Source organism: Epinephelus fuscoguttatus, linkage group LG8 (genome assembly GCF_011397635.1).
Source record: "Epinephelus fuscoguttatus linkage group LG8, E.fuscoguttatus.final_Chr_v1".
Classification (NCBI taxonomy): Eukaryota; Metazoa; Chordata; class Actinopteri; order Perciformes; family Serranidae; genus Epinephelus; species Epinephelus fuscoguttatus.
In genome coordinates, this window is record NC_064759.1 from 16,002,367 (window position 1) to 16,021,021 (window position 18,655).

At 41.7% G+C, this 18,655-nt stretch overlaps 2 protein-coding genes across 2 annotated transcripts; both read right to left on the bottom strand.

The window, feature by feature from the left end:
• Positions 1-9,392: 9,392 nt before the first annotated feature.
• Positions 9,393-10,614, bottom strand: LOC125893157 (zinc finger protein 233-like). Its single transcript, XM_049583708.1, has 2 exons — positions 10,364-10,614; positions 9,393-10,260 (listed from the first exon to the last, which is right to left on the bottom strand). Exons 1-2 carry the CDS (start codon positions 10,524-10,526, stop codon positions 9,611-9,613), a joined length of 813 nt encoding a protein of 270 aa, XP_049439665.1. The 5' UTR covers positions 10,527-10,614; the 3' UTR covers positions 9,393-9,610.
• Positions 10,615-13,398: 2,784 nt separating this feature from the next.
• Positions 13,399-18,374, bottom strand: tpi1b (triosephosphate isomerase 1b). The gene is made up of 7 exons (XM_049583714.1): positions 18,168-18,374; positions 15,771-15,894; positions 15,594-15,678; positions 14,620-14,752; positions 14,380-14,465; positions 14,205-14,292; positions 13,399-14,124 (listed from the first exon to the last, which is right to left on the bottom strand). Exons 1-7 carry the CDS (start codon positions 18,274-18,276, stop codon positions 14,006-14,008), a joined length of 744 nt encoding a protein of 247 aa, XP_049439671.1. The 5' UTR covers positions 18,277-18,374; the 3' UTR covers positions 13,399-14,005.
• Between the last annotated feature and the right edge of the window lie 281 nt (positions 18,375-18,655).

Consider the following 18,655-nt stretch of genomic DNA (forward strand, 5'->3'; position numbering starts at 1 on the left):
TTAGCACTTCATCAGTCCTCTCTCAGGGTGGATAAGGATGTTGTGAAAGGTGTGGATGAAAGACTTTGTTTGAACGCTGCATTTCACTTCATATAAGCCTGGTTTTATTACCACAGCCTCTTTTAGCGATTTAGCTTATTATTAGCAGCAAGTTGTTTTCAAATCTAGGACAATTATTTGCAAAAATATTCTTATTCTTTCATATTGGCCTACTTTTAGTTCCACATATGAACAGTTTAGTGCATCAGGATAATGCACAATGTCAGATCAATTTATATCGCAGGACTTCTAAGTGCATGCACTATGTCATGGATGGATTACTGAACAGGCCTACTGGTCACTGGCCCAGGGCCCCAAAGTGCCCGTGACAGACCACAAAAAGACATAAAACAACTGCAAGGAGACACAAAATGACCACAAAGAGACACAATTCAACTGCAAGGAGACACAACATGACCACAAACAGAAATAACAACTACGAGGAGACACAAAATGACTACAAAAAGACACAAAACAGCTACAAAAAGACACAAAACAACTGCAAGGAGACACAAAATGACTACAAAAAAGACACAAAACAACTACAAGGAGACACAACATGACTACAAAAAGACACAAAACTACTGTGAGGAGACACAAAATAACTACAAAAAGACACATAACAACTGTGAGGAGACACAAAATGATCACAAAAAGACACAAAACAACTACAAAGAGACACAAAACAACTGCAAGGAGACACAAAATGACCACAAACAGAAATAATAACAACAACGACTACAAAAAGACACAAAACAACTACAAGGAGACACAAAATGACTATAAAAAGACACCAAACAACTGCAAGGAGACACCAAATGACTACAAAAAGACACGAAACAACTGTGAGGAGACACAAAATGACTACAAAAAGACACCAAACAACTGCGAGGAGACACAAAACTACTATAAAGACACAAAATTATGTAGAGAGACCTAAAAGACACACAAATAACACAAAAGGAGACACAAAGTGATTCAAAGACACACAAAACTACTGAAGAAAGACACAAAATTACCCCATAAGGACATACAACAACCACAAAGAGACACAAAACCACACGTCTGTGCCCAGGGGGCCGCTGTCTCATAATCCATTTATGACTGTACTGTCACTGATGACAGACCCTGATGTGGTTGCAGCAAGACTGCAAATACAACAAATGATTTGCCAGCACTTTTTATTCTACATGTGATACCAATTTGTGTGGATTAAAAAAAACAAAGCCACAGATCAGCGCCCTTCTTTTTATGATTCTGATGATTAAAGTCGCACATGTTCATCTAATCACAGTTTGTATGTACATTACGTAGAGCAGGCCAGGGACCCCTTGGCTGAAAAAGAGCCTGCTGCATATATTGTATAAATTTGAGTTACCTATTAAACTGGGCCAACAGTGACGTGTAGGGCGGCCTAAAGTGTCGTGTATAAACATACTATTTTATGGTGCATGCAATACTAAGCTATTAAAGTAAAATTATTGGAATGTTCACATATTTATACATCATGTTTGTTTCTGAGGACCCATCCACCAGCCCTCCCACCCACCCTACTTGGACTTCCACCGCCTTAACTTTGGTTCTTGTCCCCCCTGATGCCACCAGATGTCGTTTAATTATAACAGTGAGCGGCCATGTATCATGCCAGCATTAAAGGACGTCTTTTTTCGTTGGTGTCTGATGCTGCAAGTAATTGCCCAATCACTGGCTTTCAATGACTTCGGAGTTTGACTGGGTTGGGGTAACAGCCAAGCAGCTATGACTGAGGCTAAAATATGAAGCCAACACAAAAGTGCCAAAAATTGCACTTCCACTAATGGCCACTTGAGGCTGGCTGTAGAAGTGAGTCAATACCCATAGACCCCCCCCTGTTAAAAGTTTACCACAGAAACAAATGTTTACAGCCTGGTACAAAAAAAGTTCTCATCTCTTTTTAGCTACGTTTTCCCGTCTTGACAACTATACGGGGTAAAATTTGTATATAACTTGTTAACATTTCGTTAAAGCTTAAAGTAAAGTAACTTAAAGTGGCTACTTTGAGTAACAGGCTACAGATAGTGTCCTCGGCATCTCAGTCAGATCCACCCCTCGCTCCTCCACAGCTCCAGCCTGTTGCCCGAATACAATCACTCTTGGCTGCAAAAAACCAAGATGGCGACAGCTGAAATGCCGAACTCAAGGCTTCAAAATGGGAGTGCACAAATCAATGGCTAACGTTATGGTAGCTATGTCCATTATTTTTACAGTCTATGGTAACAGCCTATCATGAATGTTGTGTACTGTAAACTTTTTTTTATGAATAGGCCGATTTATCTTTGCTAATAATACGTTAGCTTCATGTTAATGTGACCCTTTGGGGGTCTTCAGAGTTACTGCCCCTCTGCAGTAACTCTGAAGACCCCCTAAGGGTCATGGACTGTTGAAAACCCAGAATATTAGGGAATCAATTGCTTAATTACAACTCAAGAAGAGGTCACGCCAAAGTCATGCAAGCACCCAAATAAACAATTGTTCCAAATTAATCAAAAGTAAAATGAAAATATGAGGTTGGTTCTAAACACAATGGAATCCAACTGAGTCATTCTCCACAGAAAATATTCATACAGACACTCTGGCAAAAAGTTAAAAATTTGACACCAACTTCCAAGTGTTACCACAGACTTTGTCACTGTCATAGATCTTATGTTTGGGTTTGATGCTTGCACAGCGTACCTTTCACAAACAGTGACTAATTTGGTTCAGTCCCTGTCCCACAGCTCCCTCCAGCAAAAATATCTTCCTTTCTGCACTTTCCTTTTTCATTCAAGCTCTGTTTTGCCCGAGAGGGACAGTTTTAACACACCTTGCTGTGTCTTCCAGCTATCTTATTTGCTCCACTGCTATCTCTCTCCTCCTGCAGGAGCTGTCATACTTCATAAAGTTTATCTAATGACCACTGCTAACTCTTTATTGTGCCTGTCCACTGTCCCTCTGCCTGAGCGCTGACTGTGGCTGCTACTCTGCTTCTCCCGTGGTCCATTTTATGCCACTATACTCCTGTTAGGACTTCAGACTGTCAGCTCCAATTGTACTGCTGCAATGTTAAATCAGAGCTCCTGTTTGTCTCATTAAACTAGAGACAGAATTATTTTTCCCGTGCTCACTGTGATCAATGAAACCTCAGCTTGAGCATCATCTCATTCATCTGCAGGAGCACCATCTCAGCCAGCAGCAACAGTCAACCTGCAAAGTGGCACAAGTGCTGCCTGAGAACAGGGTCTGTTGCCATTTTCACCTCCTCTCACCCGTACAATCAATCTCTCCTGACCTCTTGCTCACTCCACTCCAGCCTGGAGGAGATGATCCCGCAGGATCGTCTTGAGGCACTGCTGAGCATTTTTTAAGTGGTTGTAGACAACATGGGGGTGACCAGAGCTCTCTGCCTGCTTCTGCTACACACTAGGGCAGTGCTGCTCGCTGCTCAGCATCTTCAACATCTCAGCAACCAGCTGCCAGATTAAAACTGGTTAGACCTGAAAACGGAGAGCATTTACTGTCAACTTCAATTATCTCAACTGGTATCCCACAGTCAAAACAGTCCATGATTTGATCAACAAAATGGGAAGTGGTGGTGCTGCGGGTCCAGAAGAGGTCTGTGAGGATACTGGTTGCACATGTGTCCACATACAACAGTCACAGTGTTTGTTTCACCATCTAACCTGTGTGAAAGATTAAATTCATTTGCCCTTTTATTGTCCCTTGTAAGTTTTTCTTGTCTTGTCTGGGCATCCAATAAACAAAGTAAGCTAGGCTAGTCTTTCCAACGTACTACCTTGTGTATTTTTTTACTTCACATTTCTGTTCCACCACCCAATACATGAAGAGGCTCCAGTCATCCATGACGTTAAATGGGTATAGGTAGGTGTAGAAATGCATAGGTGTTTATAGTGGGAAATGTTATCGCTGGGGAGTAACGACCAAACACTCTGTGGGCTACAAGTACACCCCAATATTCAGAGAGTATCAAACTGTCCTCCACAAGGATTTATTGGTGTAGTGGTTACCTCTTTGTGTGGAGTTTGCATGTTCTCCCCATCTCAGCGTTGGTTTTCTCCGAGTACTCCAGCTTCCTCCCACAGTCCAAAGACATGCAGGTTAACTGGTGACTCTAAATTGTCTGTAGGTGTGAATGTGAGCATGAATGGTTGTCTATGTCTATGTGTTAACCCTGCGATAGTCTGGAAACCTGTCCAGGGTGTACCCCACCTCTCGCCCGATGTCAGCTAGGACAGGCTCCAGGCCCCCCCCCCACCCCCGTGACCCTCAGCAGGATAAATGGTTACGGAAAATGAATGAAAGGTGTATTGAGTCTGACTAAAACGGCTAAGAAAAACATCATTTTTCCACCTCAGAAACATAGCTAAGGTACTACTATTTCTAAATGAAAAAGATGCCGAGAAATTGATTCATGCCTTCAAACTCTCTATGTGGTTTTGCCTCCTGAAAGTCAAAGCTTCGAATTGTCAGTCGGAGACCCTTAAATCTACTGAGATTCTTTATATCAAGAAGTTTATTTCTTTATTTAGCTATTCATGTTCTGTCAGTGTGCAGTGTACCTCTGTGGATGTTTAGGTCCCCAGATTTAGCTACTACATTTTCCATATCTAGAAAAAGAATGGATGAATTCTTGCGTGTGAATCTGCTTTTCACTGGTTACGTCCATTCCAAAATCTTGTTCCCATTAATCATTTCAAGTCAGTATGTTTATAGTGTCTGTGAAGCCATGTGTTGATATTTTTCAAATAGTTTTCAAATTCAGAATCACATAACAGAAATAAGAGAGCTGGGTTGTAAAGTGTTCTCTCTAAAAGAAATGGAAAACAGTAGAGTGTTGGCAGAACAAAACTCCATTACTGTGAGGAGCCTTACTTGTGGCAAAGCTGTTGGGCCAAACACGATGTTGGGATGGAGCTGTTGGACATGAAATATTTATGACATAGGACATATATTTTGATAGCATGGTGTGCTGCTGGATTTGTGCTGAGGTTGACAGTAACACATAGAAGTGGGAAGAAGCAGTGTGATGCTGATATATATTTATTCACAGTGGGTGCAAACGAGCACCATTTAATTCAAATAGTTTGAAGTGAACGGTAGCAGCTGGGGGATTCAAGCAATTACAAGGTCAAGATCTGACATGAGTGTTGCATTACACCCAAGCACCGCAGGATGTTTTGATATATTTATGGAATATGATATGATAAATTCAATCAATCACGCAGGTTTGTTGTTACCAGTCATGGGTGTGTTAGGATAATGATGAACAAATGAAAAAATCTGAACAAAAACATTTTATTGAGATTGGTGTCAGGTTGCACAGATCATATGTATATATTAACAAATAGAGAAATTAATATGAAGATAAATTGAACATAATATTAGATCAGGTAGGACATGATGTCAAGCTCAGCTCACATCCCACCTACATCAGCTGGTCTCAAACAGCCCAGTCAACTGATGGAGCAGCTGATTGATAGAATGGAGTCAACTGATAGATCACATGATTCCTTTCTATGCAACCAATTGGCATATCTCATTCAGGGTGCCCTTTTTAAACTGCTTTGTCCTGCCTACTGTTGCTGCTTCCTTTGCAAGCCACTTTGCAACCTGCCTCCACCCCAGCTCCTCCTTTTCATGCTGTGCCTGACTTATCAATGTCATTTCTGTTTGTCATTGATGCTGCTCTGTTCTGTTCCCAGAGGGTCTTTGCTGCTGCTCTCTATGCCTTAGGCTTTCCATGTAGGCGCATGGAAGGGCAGAGAGGTGTGCTCTCTCTGCCTTTGGCTTTCCTCATTTGCACGTGGAAGGGCAGAGAGGTGTGCTCTCTCTCTGCCTTAGGCTTTCCATGTAGGCGTATGGAAGGGCAGGGAGGTTTGCTCTTTCTGCTTCTGGCTTTCCTTATTTGCACGTGGAAGGGCAGAGAGGTGTGCTCTCCCTGCCTTATGAGGCTTTCTCTGCCGTAGTTCTTTTTTGCTGCCGTCGTGCGCGCCTTCCACCGCCCCATCACCACCTAGTCTTACCGGATTCATCAGCCTCATACACCTCAGAGTCAGCAGCCACCACCACCACCAGTGTCTGGATTCCATTTGGGGATTTATCCTGCTGCCACTCACAAGTCCCTCAGTCACAAAATATCTCCCTCTGATGTCCAAGCGCCAAAGACTTCTGTTAAATCTTAATCAGCACAAATCATCAGTCAATTTGTACACTTATATTCTGTATTTAATATTATCTGTACTTCACTCTCCTGTCTCTCCCGATTGAAATGGCTTTCCACGCAGCCGCATGGAAGGGCAGAGAGGTGGGCTCTCTTCACCTCATGCTCTCCACCTCAGGAGTAGTGACAACACCAATCAGCCACGTATTCACATTAGAGATGTTTTTACCCTTCCACAACATCAGCAAGCATTTCTTCACTGACATAAGGAAAAAGTTGATACAAAACAGCAAAGTGAACCCCCAATTCAAGCAAACTTTACTTCTTTCAAGTGATGGTAGGATGTTTTCAGTAAATATATGTGTTTCGTCAGATACCTGAAACATTTGTACCCGTTTAAAAGGAACAAAGAACGAGGGAGCCCTTTGGCCACACAGCTAATAGGAAGCACATTGCTCTTTTTGAAGATTCAGTGTAAGACTCCGGTATTTTGTGAGACAGTCTGCAAACAGCCGAGAAGAGGAACACTGGGTTGTAGACTTACACAATAAGGTAATTTCCACTGTAGGGACACTTAAGTAGTCACACCTGTAAGTGTTGAAATATCTCCATACAGCCTGAAGAGAAATCTGTGTAGCACCACAGTCTTTTGGGTTTAACCACATGATCTGAAACACCAGCGCATAATTTATCTTTATTTTAATCCATATTTTCAATTTCAAAGAGATTTTGTGTCACTGTTTTAATTGCCTACTCTGCACACTTGTAGTAAGTGGTTTACAGCACAGAGCACCTGAGAGCTCTCTGTCTCTCTCTCCAGTAAGTGAGCGCACCCTGAAATAATAGTGCAGTTCAACAAGATGTTCTACAACACTGTGAGACATGAATGAAGTGTAGGCACCGGCCACTCAGCACAGTCATTATCAGCATTTCAAGTATCTTTTTTTTTTTCTAATCAAGCGAGCTAACATGTGAAAGAAGGATGAATGAATGAACTGAAAAAGACTGTTGAGATTTTCTGTATTGGCTCCTTGAACCACAATGAACTCCGCACCTCTTCACTTAAACTTTAATACTTTAAAGACTTGTATAAACTGTGACACAAAACACTGAACTCCGCCACTGCTGCTGCTGCTGCTGCTGCTGCATATGTATATACACACTCTGTGAGTCACAGCTCCACGCGTTACGAATCCCAATTTCACCCATGAATGTAAGTAATGGCTTCATAATGACAGTAAATACAGGGGGCAGAGGGGGAACGTCCTGTCTAATTTCACCCTGAGGTTGGAAGACAGATAAGATGTACTCTGTGGAAGTGGACTGACTGTGTGTTTGTGTGTGAACCACAGAAACATCCCGAGTTTAGATCTGTGCTGAAAACACTGCAGTAGTCAAATGTGTGTGGACACACAAACATTAGGCCCCTGAACACCTCATCCCAAAACCACTGGCTTTAATATGCTGCTAAACAGAGGGCAAGTCACTCTTTGGCAAGTCACAAGTAAGTCTCAGGTCTTTTCACTCACGACCCAAGTCAAGACTGACAAGTCCTCAGTCAAGTCCTGAGTCAAGTCCTAAGTCAAGACATACAAGTCTTGCGTCAAGTGCCAAGTAAAGACTGACAAGTCTTGAGTCAAGTCAAGACTGACAAGTCCTGAGTCATATTCTACGTCAAAACTTACAAGTCCTGGGTCAAGTGCCAAGTCAAGACAGACAAGTCCTGAGTCATATTCCATGTCAAAACTTACAAGTCCTGGGTCAAGTGCCAAGTCAAGACTGGCAAGTCCTGAGTCAAGTCCTAAGTCAAGACATACAAGTCTTGCATCAAGTGCCAAGTCAAGGCTGACAAGTCTTGAGTCAAGTCAAGACTGACAAGTCCTGAGTCATATTCCATGTCAAAACTTACAAGTCCTGGGTCAAGTGCCAAGTCAAGACTGGCAAGTCCTGAGTCAGGTTCCAGGCCAAGACAGGTAAGTCCTGAGTCAAGTTCCAGGTCAGCACTGACAAGTCCTGAGTCAAGTCCCAAGTCAAGACTGACAAGTCCTGAGTCAAGTCCTGAGTCAAGACTGACAAGTCCTGTCATATTCCACGTCAAAACTTACAAGTCCTGGGTCAAGTCCCAAGTCAAGACAGACAAGTCCTGAGTCTTCATGATTCTTTCCTGCAGCTTGATTGGATGTTGTCAGATTGGTTGAAACAAGTTGGATCTGGAGGATTCAGTATCAACATTCTGGGAATAAATACTGTTAATGTTAGCTGATTCAGGAAATGAAGGGAACCGAATTGATTCTTGGTATACAGTGTAGATAATAATCATTGGGCTTGGTGGAAGCTATCAAGCACTTTTGATTTAAAACACTCAAGTCCAGGTCAGGTCATGAGTCACTGGTCTAAAGTCCAAGTCCAGCTGCAAGTCTTTTTTGTGTTTTTTTTTCCTAAAGCCATCAAACTTGTGACTCAAGTCTGACTGTCACAGCTTCCACACGCCTAAAAAAAGGTTTTCCACAAGACTTTTGGAACCTGGTCACAGTGATTTGTTCCCATTCAGCCATTAGAGTCACAGTCTGTGTTCAACTTCATCCCAAAGGTGCTGGATGGGGTTAAGATCGGTCAAGTTCTTCCACAACACGAAGAGAAGAGCATTTCTTTGTGGATCTAACTTTAACGCAGACTGTTTCTATAAAGTTGTAATATATAATAATACACCATCATATATGTATTTATTATATTTTGTATTAATAATCTGATCTGTTAAGTAACTGTTAAATAAATGTAGTGCAGTAAAAAGATGTAGCAGGGCAGAAAAATAAAGTATCAGAAAATGGAAATACTCGAGCAAAGTACAAATACCTCAAATTGTGAAGTACGTCACTTCAGTAAATGTACTCAGATGCTTTCTGTTAGTGGGAATAAGGGCTTATTCTATGAATATTTTGACTAAGAAGAAGTCTAAGAAGTCTAGTGACTGAGAGTACTGTCAGTTCCCAGAACAGAAGTACACAGTACATTAGGGGAGTCTGCATGCTGCCAGATACTGAAGATTGATATGGAATTGTGAATGAAATGCTGTTACTGCCACCTACTGGAGAGCTGCGCAACTTTCCTGTCTTATGTTCCTGCAGCAGAAAGCAGAATACATTAAGCAATACCAAGCCAGAGTATGTACATTTTATTCTGTAAGAATACATTTACGTTAATGTATTTATAAAACACTGTGTCTGTGAATGTATTTTTACATTTGCACATAATTTACTGGCTTACAAGTCTTGATGAGGTCCATGCACAACATGACAGACATTACATTCGGTATTCAGGTGTTTTAATCATAGATGACTAACATATGGTGACGACATCTATTGGACAGTAGTGTTTTCACTGAGAGTCAGGCAAACTGTCTCTCTTATGCACACTTCTCATGTGCCTGCCAAGAGACTCCATCCACTTGAAGGATTTGCCACAGTAGTTACAGACAAAGTGTTTCCCTTCAGTGTGTATAGTCTGGTGTCTGTTCAGAGCGCTGGTTGTGATAAAAGTCTTCCTGCATATCTCACATCTGTAAGGCCTCTCCCCTGTGTGTGTCCTGATGTGAGCAGCCAGGTGGGAGCAGTTACTGAAACGCTTCTCGCACACAGAGCAGCAGTAGGGTTTGTCCTTGCTCTCCTCGCCGTGGTTGTTGTGGTAAGGGTGGAAGTGTAAGGTGGGGTCCTGCAGGCTGTTTTTCAGGCTGGAAGGAGACGAGATGAAGTCTTTGATATCTGACTCGAGGCTTTCGAGCTGCTCTGCATTGTGAGCCATCCAGAAGTCCCTGTGGCTCTTCAGCTGCTGCTCCTTCTTCACCTCTGAGGGCTCTGGGTGCTCCTGCTCCATGCTGCTGCCCTCATCCTCCTCCTCACAGTGATGGGACTCAGGAGGCTCCACTGCAGGGACAGACTGGTGGTGCTGAGGAGGAGGAGGAGGGTGGTGGTGGTGGTGATGGGTGAGCTGCTGCATCTGAGCCCCGAGGCTTCTGTCCAACAAAGGCTCTGGGTGGAAGACAAATAATAACACTACAATCATGCTATTTATCTTACAAATAACGCAAAGCTGCCTGAGGTTATGATGCATTCAGGTTCCATTCAAACCAACCTGACTTGAGAAGCTTCAGCTGCATCCTCAGGCGACTGATTTCTAAATCTTTTGAGCGAGATATCTCCTCTTTGTACTCGGCTATTGTCTTCTCCACAGCTCCAAATATCTCCTCCGCCGCAGCTGTCAGTCTCTCGCTGAGGAAAGCTTTCAGTGACTGCATCTTCTGACGTTTAGAAAGAAAATTAACAGCTTTCGGTTGCACTGAGAGACGTATTGTACGAGTCACTGAACGTCACGCTTCGCTTGTAAACACGGACATGAGACTGAGCCACGCAAAGTGGTCAATGTGGCTCACTACCGCCCCCTGCTGGACCGGGGTGCAACGGCAGGACACCAGGCTGCAGAGGAGGGCATGGACAAAATACAAAGAACACCTTATGACATCATGCACATGACAGAGCTGGAAGAAATACTCAGATGCTGCTACAGATGCTGAAATTGCAGTGCAGGAGCAGCTCCAAACATGTGTCAGGTTTCCTTTAAAAGTAAAAGAACATAGATACTTATCATAAAACATAAGAAAAGATGCAAAGGACAAAAACCAATAAATACATTAAATTAAATATAATGAATATTTTCCTCAAATATATATACAGAGAGGATGTAGTACAACTAAACCTCAGGGACATTTTGACTTACAAACATATGTTAATAAACACACCAGTGGATCAGAAATGATCAAAGTTGGGAAAGAAAAACAAGATGTTCAGCATCAACCCCCACCTCTGTATGGTTGTCAATCTTTTGTCATTTATATGAATATGAAAGACTATTTAACAAAATCAGTATACAACTTTAAGTTAAAGTTGGTCCAGGATAATTTGCAAATCCAGAGAGGGCAGAATGTCAATAAGGGGACCCCATTTTGTTGCTACTTTAAAGGGAAATTTCGTCATTTTACGACAGGAAGCATACAGTCTTAGCATTCAGTCGCTTGTTGAATTGAATTACACCATATTCGATAAGTATTCTTGTTATTCTATCTTTCCTACTGTACATACTGTACAGCCCTGGGGTCACTGCAAGCGTGTCAGTCTTGTGGTAAAGACACTGGTGCAAGTAAATGTTTGGTTAACGCTCAGTGTTTGCTGACATGCAGATTGTGAAAGAAATCCAACATGAATTTTTTTAACCCCAACCTGAGCTGAACTTAACTGCTCCAGAGAGTGGCAGATGCTTTGGTCTGGGTCCAGTACAGTTAAAGTGTGTGTATCAGAGAGTGATAAATACTGTAGTAAGTGTTAGGGGACATGTTCTCTGTGCTTCTCCAGGAGGTAGTATTGGACCCCTCTACTTTTACAGTCCAAGCCATTAAATCAGAAACAGGAAGTTGGAGTGCTGTTTGTGTCTTGTAAGTTGCAGGAAATGAAATGAAATGAATGGAGAGTATGGAAATGAGAATAACTTGAAAACTACATTTTAAAAATCTGTATAAACTCTTTAAACAAGCTAACAGTATCTATTATAGAAGCTTGGTGTGTCTCGTTTAAACAGTATAAGAGGAGATGCATTTTAATAGGTTCAACTGAATTAAAATTTAATTTTTCATATCTCTAAAAGTATAAGACATAAACATAGAAAGTTTATTTTTACATACTTTGGTACATATTAACATCAAAAAATGCATTTTACTCCTCACTTTACACATTTTGCTTTATTGGACAACCTTTATTGTTCTTGTGCAGTTTGTTTGTTAATCAATTTGAGGGCCTGAAATTTGCCAACATCTTATGTTACTTTAAGTCAGAGTTTGTTTGTTGTTAATTTCTGTGCCCAAGGCAACTAAAGGACATGCCAAAATCTCAAGGCATACCTGTATTTATGTCTGTGCACAATAACCTCTACAGTATAACGTGTGTTATCACTCTAATCATGTTATAAATGTTTATTTTTATTTACTAATATTAAATAAAAATTGACAACCAATTCAAAAATTCATATTAAACTTTTTAAATTTACATCAAAGCACCAATACACATCCGTTTAAATGAGAAATAATGTAAGATAATGTGATGTGTCACACACTTAAAATTCCCACATGTGAACAGCGAGTACCCTGTGAAGGTTTTTTTTTTAATTAAATGTAATAAGATACCATTTTTAAAGTATAGTTTGCCTCTAATAAAAAAATGGGTGTGCACAACATACCGATACAGTCAATTAAAAATTAATTCATAACTTTTTGTAGAGGCCCAGTTGAATATTGCAGTAGTAATGTGTGCTTATCACAAAATCCCACGGCACACATTTGAGAATCACTGCTTTAAGTAATATATTACTTTAAGTAAAAGTAGCTTTCTTTTAAAAAGGTGTCTGTGAAATTTTATACATTCAAAGAACTTTTATTTAAAAAAAAAACTAACTGCCTGGCAACCATTGAACCATTGAGACAGAGCTTTAATTGTCAAAATGTGTAGCCACACTGGACTTGTTAAAAGGGACTGAGCATTTAATTGGGACTAGGTAACTGAAGTTTTATGGTCCATCAAATTCATCATTCTTTACCATATAAATTATTCCTGTTGCAACCATCCATTTCATGAAGGAGGCATGTCAAATATGACTAAACATGGCTGTGCTTTGTTCGACCTTGGATAAGGGTATCTGGAAAGCTAAAGCCCTTTAAGGATTTGTGCCTGTACTCATGATGTGGTGACTAAAATACTCCGTGTGCTTTGGGATGTATTTTACAGCCTATTAAACATTAGTTTCTGTACACAAGTTTGTAATTGGAAAAGCTACAATTTTATCTCGGTACATGAGTCTACCTCTGCTGTGTGTCAGTTTTCGTTCAGAGCAGGGATAAAAATAGCAGGCCGATGCTTCTCTGTATGGCATTGTCTTGACAGGAGTTCACTTCTGTAATGAGATACTCTCCCTGCCATCCTGAGAATACCACTGGGATTACCATCGCCTGTATATGCACACACAGCAGGTTACGAAACCTTTTGGTATATACAGGAATATGGGAGAGTTTTTCTAGTAAGTCATGGGATAAACCTCATCAAGAAGACAAGATACAACACACCAAATCAGTCTCTAAACCATTTATTATAATGTTTCCTTATAGCCTTCCCACCCTTCTGCCCATCGGCCATGACACAATATGGTTAACACGTAATGGACGCTCCCCTCTTGGCACAACAGCCAATGAGAGAGCAGATCATGCACGTCTACAGGGAGGTAAAAGCCACAGAACATCATAATTACACGAAAGAGACATCGATATTAAAAAGACAAATAAATCTGATTGACAAAGAGCTGTGACACTGTTTACACACAAAAAGTTGGTAAACTTTTCAAGTAAAGGCGTGGACCGGCCGTCCACTTCAAGGTGTAAATGTCCGTCTTTACAGCTTGAGCACTTGGTGTGGAAGTTAGTATGCACACAGACTATTCTCAGTGGACTTAACTCTTTTCAGTGCGGTACAGTGCATGTGTCAACCTGTCCCTTTTCTTCGTGACAAAATATACCCAAACAATGTAAAGGAAAAGGAGGGAATGACATCATTACACAAATACTTTTGAATAAAAAGGGGAAGAGGACTAAGTGCTGAGAGTGAGGGATGATGGAACTGATCGTCTGAATGGAGCTGGCCTCTGATCTGGACGTGGTCACATTGCAGCTGCCCGGGGTTTTTATGCCTTGGCGTTGATGATTTCAACAAACTCTGGCTTCAGGGAGGCTCCGCCCACAAGGAAACCGTCAACGTCCTTCTGGGAAGCGAGCTCTTTGCAGGTACCACCAGTCACAGAGCCTGAGAAGAAGAACAGATTCATGAGACCGATGTGGGAAATGGAAAATGAGAATAAAATGACAAGCACCATCTTGACTGACCTCCGTAGATGATCCTCACAGAGTTAGCTACAGCCTCAGACACGTTGACCTTCAGCCACTCTCTCAGTTTCTCATGAACTTCCTGAGCCTGACGTATCACACGGGAGACACACACATTATGACGAGTCACGGGAAGAGATTGCAGTTATCATTTTCTGTGGTTACTGATATTTACCTGCTGTGGGGAGGCAGTCTTGCCGGTGCCAATGGCCCACACAGGCTCATACGCAAGCACGACCTTGCTCCAGTCCTTTACATTGTCTGTGAAAGAGACGTGTGATAAGACTTGAATTTCTATTTCGCAAGTTTTTTTAAACCAGCTTGCACAAACTCTCACTGAAATGTGTGTTACAACATTTACGCTCTCTCCTGTGCACATAAAACTGTACAGTAGGATAGTCGGGGAGGCGTGTACCTGCGATGACCTTGGTCTGAGCGTGGACGACCTTATCGGTGATGCCGCCCTCCCTCTCGTCCAGCTTCTCACCGATGCAGGCGATGACACCGAGACCATTCTCCAGAGCGTGGGCTGTCTTCTGACCAATGAGCTAACACAACACACACAAGCACTGTATCACAATGTGTACACAGGAGGTACAGTGCGTTTCCTGTGGATCTTACAAGATGCAGCTCTTTCCATTTAGCGCTCAGCATCATAAGAGACAACGATAAAGCTGGGGCCAACCAAGGTTATTATGATTAACTCAAACTACAAACTAAAACTAGGTGTGAACAAAAACATTTTAGCTAACTGAAATGAAAAAAAAAACTAACTACATTAATATTACATACTTGCAAAACTGACTAAAAATAAAATGTACAAGAAATTTAGTTTTAGTCTTTCTAAATCTGGTCAAATTTGTCAACCTAACAAACATGAAGAGGCACTAGTGTCTGTGTTTATTGGGACTGGGATTTATACACGACTGAGTCAAATGCCTTCTAAGAGTGTCGTATTTTTATTGCAATACATATTCTGAACCTTTTACATCTTACTCCTGAGAAATACACATCCATATTACGATAGAAAAATATTAAAGTGACACTGAAACTAATAAAAACTGTGTCAAATCTAGGGGCACCCAGTTGTCAGGAAGTAGGGCTCATGCCCTATGTACAAGGGCAGTGTCCTGTGGCCCTTTGCTGCATGTCGTCCCCTCTATCCCTCCCCCTTTCATGCAAAATTATCCTGTCATTTAAGGCAAAAAAGCCGCAGAAAATAATAATAAAAAAAAAAAACAACTAAAACTGAACTGAAATGAGCAAACTGACTCTGGAAACTAACTGAATTGAAAACAAACAAACAAACAAAAAAACAAATGAAAAATACAAACCTATAATTAACTCTGGTGCAAAGTGAGAGAATAGGATAAAATCATCCGTAATTACCTCATCACTCTCTCCGAAGACGTGGCGCCTCTCAGAGTGTCCCAGGATCACCCAGTGTACTCCACAGTCCTTGATCATCGCAGGGCTGAACACAGATAATATCCATATGATTAACACAAAAATATTTTATACTGTGAACCACACACTGCTTATTTTTCTCTGAGAGACACAACATACCTGATCTCCCCAGTGAAGGCACCCTTGGCAACTTTGTAGCAGTTCTGGGCAGCAACGCCGAACTTGGCATCCAGCTTGGACCTGGCGAACTCCAGGTAGATTGAAGGAGCACCACAGACCACCTCTATTAGACCAGAAGAAGAAAACAATGCCAAGGGTCAGGTTTGTATGCAGTCTCTGTATTAGGACCAACAGTCTCTTGTGTTGCTGTAGTTTGGAGTTAACTTTTGTTACGTGCAAGAAGATACCAACTGCACATACAAAAGAAAGGGGCGATTCCAGACCCATGTACGTCTTCCCACAGCATTTCAACACCACCATAAATCCAGCTCTGTTTCTCAAACCCATAGACTGTATAAAATAATGGATGTAGCTATTGTGACATTTTGGCTGTCGCCATCTTGGAATTCTGGAGCCAGAAGTGACGGTATTTGGACAAGAGGGTGGAGTTGTGATAATGATGGAGAGCCCAAGGAAACTCAAAGTGGCCCGTCCTTAATTATGTGTAACTTTAAGCCCTAATAAAATGCAAACTAGTGAGTTATATAAAAATTCATCACCCAGAGACCAAAACTGTTTTTTGTACCAGGCCATAAACATGTTTATTTCTGCTGTAAATGGGGATTAACTGTTTTGGAGCCAGACTCAGGTGGCTGTTAGACGAGCTGCAGTTTTTGGCACTTCCGCGTTGGCTTCACTTTTCAGCCCTGGAGGTTGCTGCTTGTTTCAAACATGTTGAAAGGCTGAATCCATATTGCAAATGCAAACAAAAGGGTCAACCACCACAGGAATGGAAAAAACCATCCCTCTGAAAGTGATTGACAGACATACAATGGACAATTTACATCAACAATTAAGTCTAAAATGATCGCCGAGTGTTTGCCGATGCTGTTAAAGGCTTCTTCACGTCAACAGCACTTGTTGCAGCAGATTTCCTTCCAACTAAATACATCAATATACCTGTGTACTACAACTACTCGAGTGATAAATTGTGTTATGAAATTTAGTATAAATGGTGTGACTTTTTTAAAACTTATAGGCACTGCACTGTGTACAAGCACAAAATGTTTGCCCTCTTGTGCAAACATGATTCAACAGCAGTACAGTCTGCGTGGGTCAAGAGTACAGTAAAGAGTAATGTCAAGACACTGACATTCAAAATGTAACTATATCTTGGGGTTACCAGAGTCTATATTAAACCCGGTATTACTAGTTTGGTAAAGGTCATTTCTGCTCGGCCACAGTCAGGCCTGTCTGTATTAAAGGTCTGAGTTCAGCCTCCTAAAGGTCGCTCACATGGCCGCATTCTGCAGAGGTCGGATAAAAGTCACGAGTTCACAGGGTTCAAAGGAAAGGACCAGAGTTTAAATATCCAAAATGTGAAGAAAATAAAATTAGTCTTGAGAGGAAACGGCTGAACTTTGACTTTAAAGCTCTCCAGGGAGGCCAGTTGGGAAAAGTCTGCTTGTGTTACACTCTCGTGTTTTAAGGGGGTGGATTCATTAATGGAACAAGGTCCAAGGAGAGGCTGAACATTGTGACAGCTTGCCTCTGTGGCTGGCACACTGCACACAACATTACAGTTGCATAACACCAACTTTTGCAGGAGGAGCTCAGTTGGCTCAGTGACAGCGGAAACAGGCCCAGACACATTCAACGTCTCCATACTTCTTTTAATTTCCAGTAGAGTGTCATGCACTGAATGAAAAAAAACAGAGTGTCCTAAAAAAAAACCCAGCTGCAGCAGCCTGTCTGCAGGAAGCAGACGGCAACAGGGCTGCTTTCAAGTCATGCTGGAAAAATGGAAAACGAGACAAATGAACAGCTAAAAACTACATTTATCAGTGTTTTCTGTGACCCTCTTTGTTGTTTAACAAACTGCCTAAACAAGTAGTTTACAAGGGGAAGCTCACAATGGGTTATTGTGTTCCTAATCAGTTTGCAGATGAAAGAGGAGCGACATTATTAACGAGCAGGCTCACTTGAATGCACCCGGCACACTCACAGCAGAGACAGATCCGGCCGTTGGACTACGTGCAGCTGCAAACGCACACCCACCACCGACATTGCTGAAAATCCATCCGAGTCTCTGACATCTGTCTTCATGTTTTTGTTTGTTTGAAACTTAGTGTTAGGCTCAGTAAAAACTAAAGAGCTAACACTGAATGTAATTATAACTTTACAAGGGCATCAAATTAAGGGGGTGTGATGCTAATGGTGTCATTGATTTATTGAATGGCCGAGCCATTTTGACTCGTCGGTCGTGACATAAAAAGAGGCAACGCACCCAGTCGCTATTAAAACAGAAAATATGGTCGTGATATTTAGAAAACAAGTGGCTAAAATTATTAATATTTAAAAGGATATTTGGTGTACAATGTGCCAAAACCTACATACCGACATTGGGGTCCACCTTGGCTGCGTTCAGGGTCTCGATGAGCTCCCCGAGGCTCTTCTTGTCGCCGTTCATCTTCCAGTTTCCACCAACGAAGAATTTCCTGCTCATGGTTGCGGGTTTTTACGGGTGTTTGCTGAGAATTAAACGGTACCGAGAGTCCACCAGGGTCTGCCTTCTCTGGGGTAAGAGAGCGGACGTGAGAAAGCAGCTCGGGCTATTTATTAACATGAGAAAGTTAACCCCTCCTCTCCGACTGCTCCATTGGTTTGTGGCGACACGCCCGTGAACGCGTCTCCCCATTTGAGGAAGGGGAAGAGTAAGATGTCATGTTGCGTTCAGGTGCTGTGTGTAAAACTTTCTCTCACATGGATTCACCTGTTAGAGAGGGACCCTGAGGCGAAGCGTACTGTTGTTCAGTGATGAAAGAAATACTCAGATATTCTAGTTAAATGAAAATGTTAATGTCACAAGGTGGAAATACTCTATT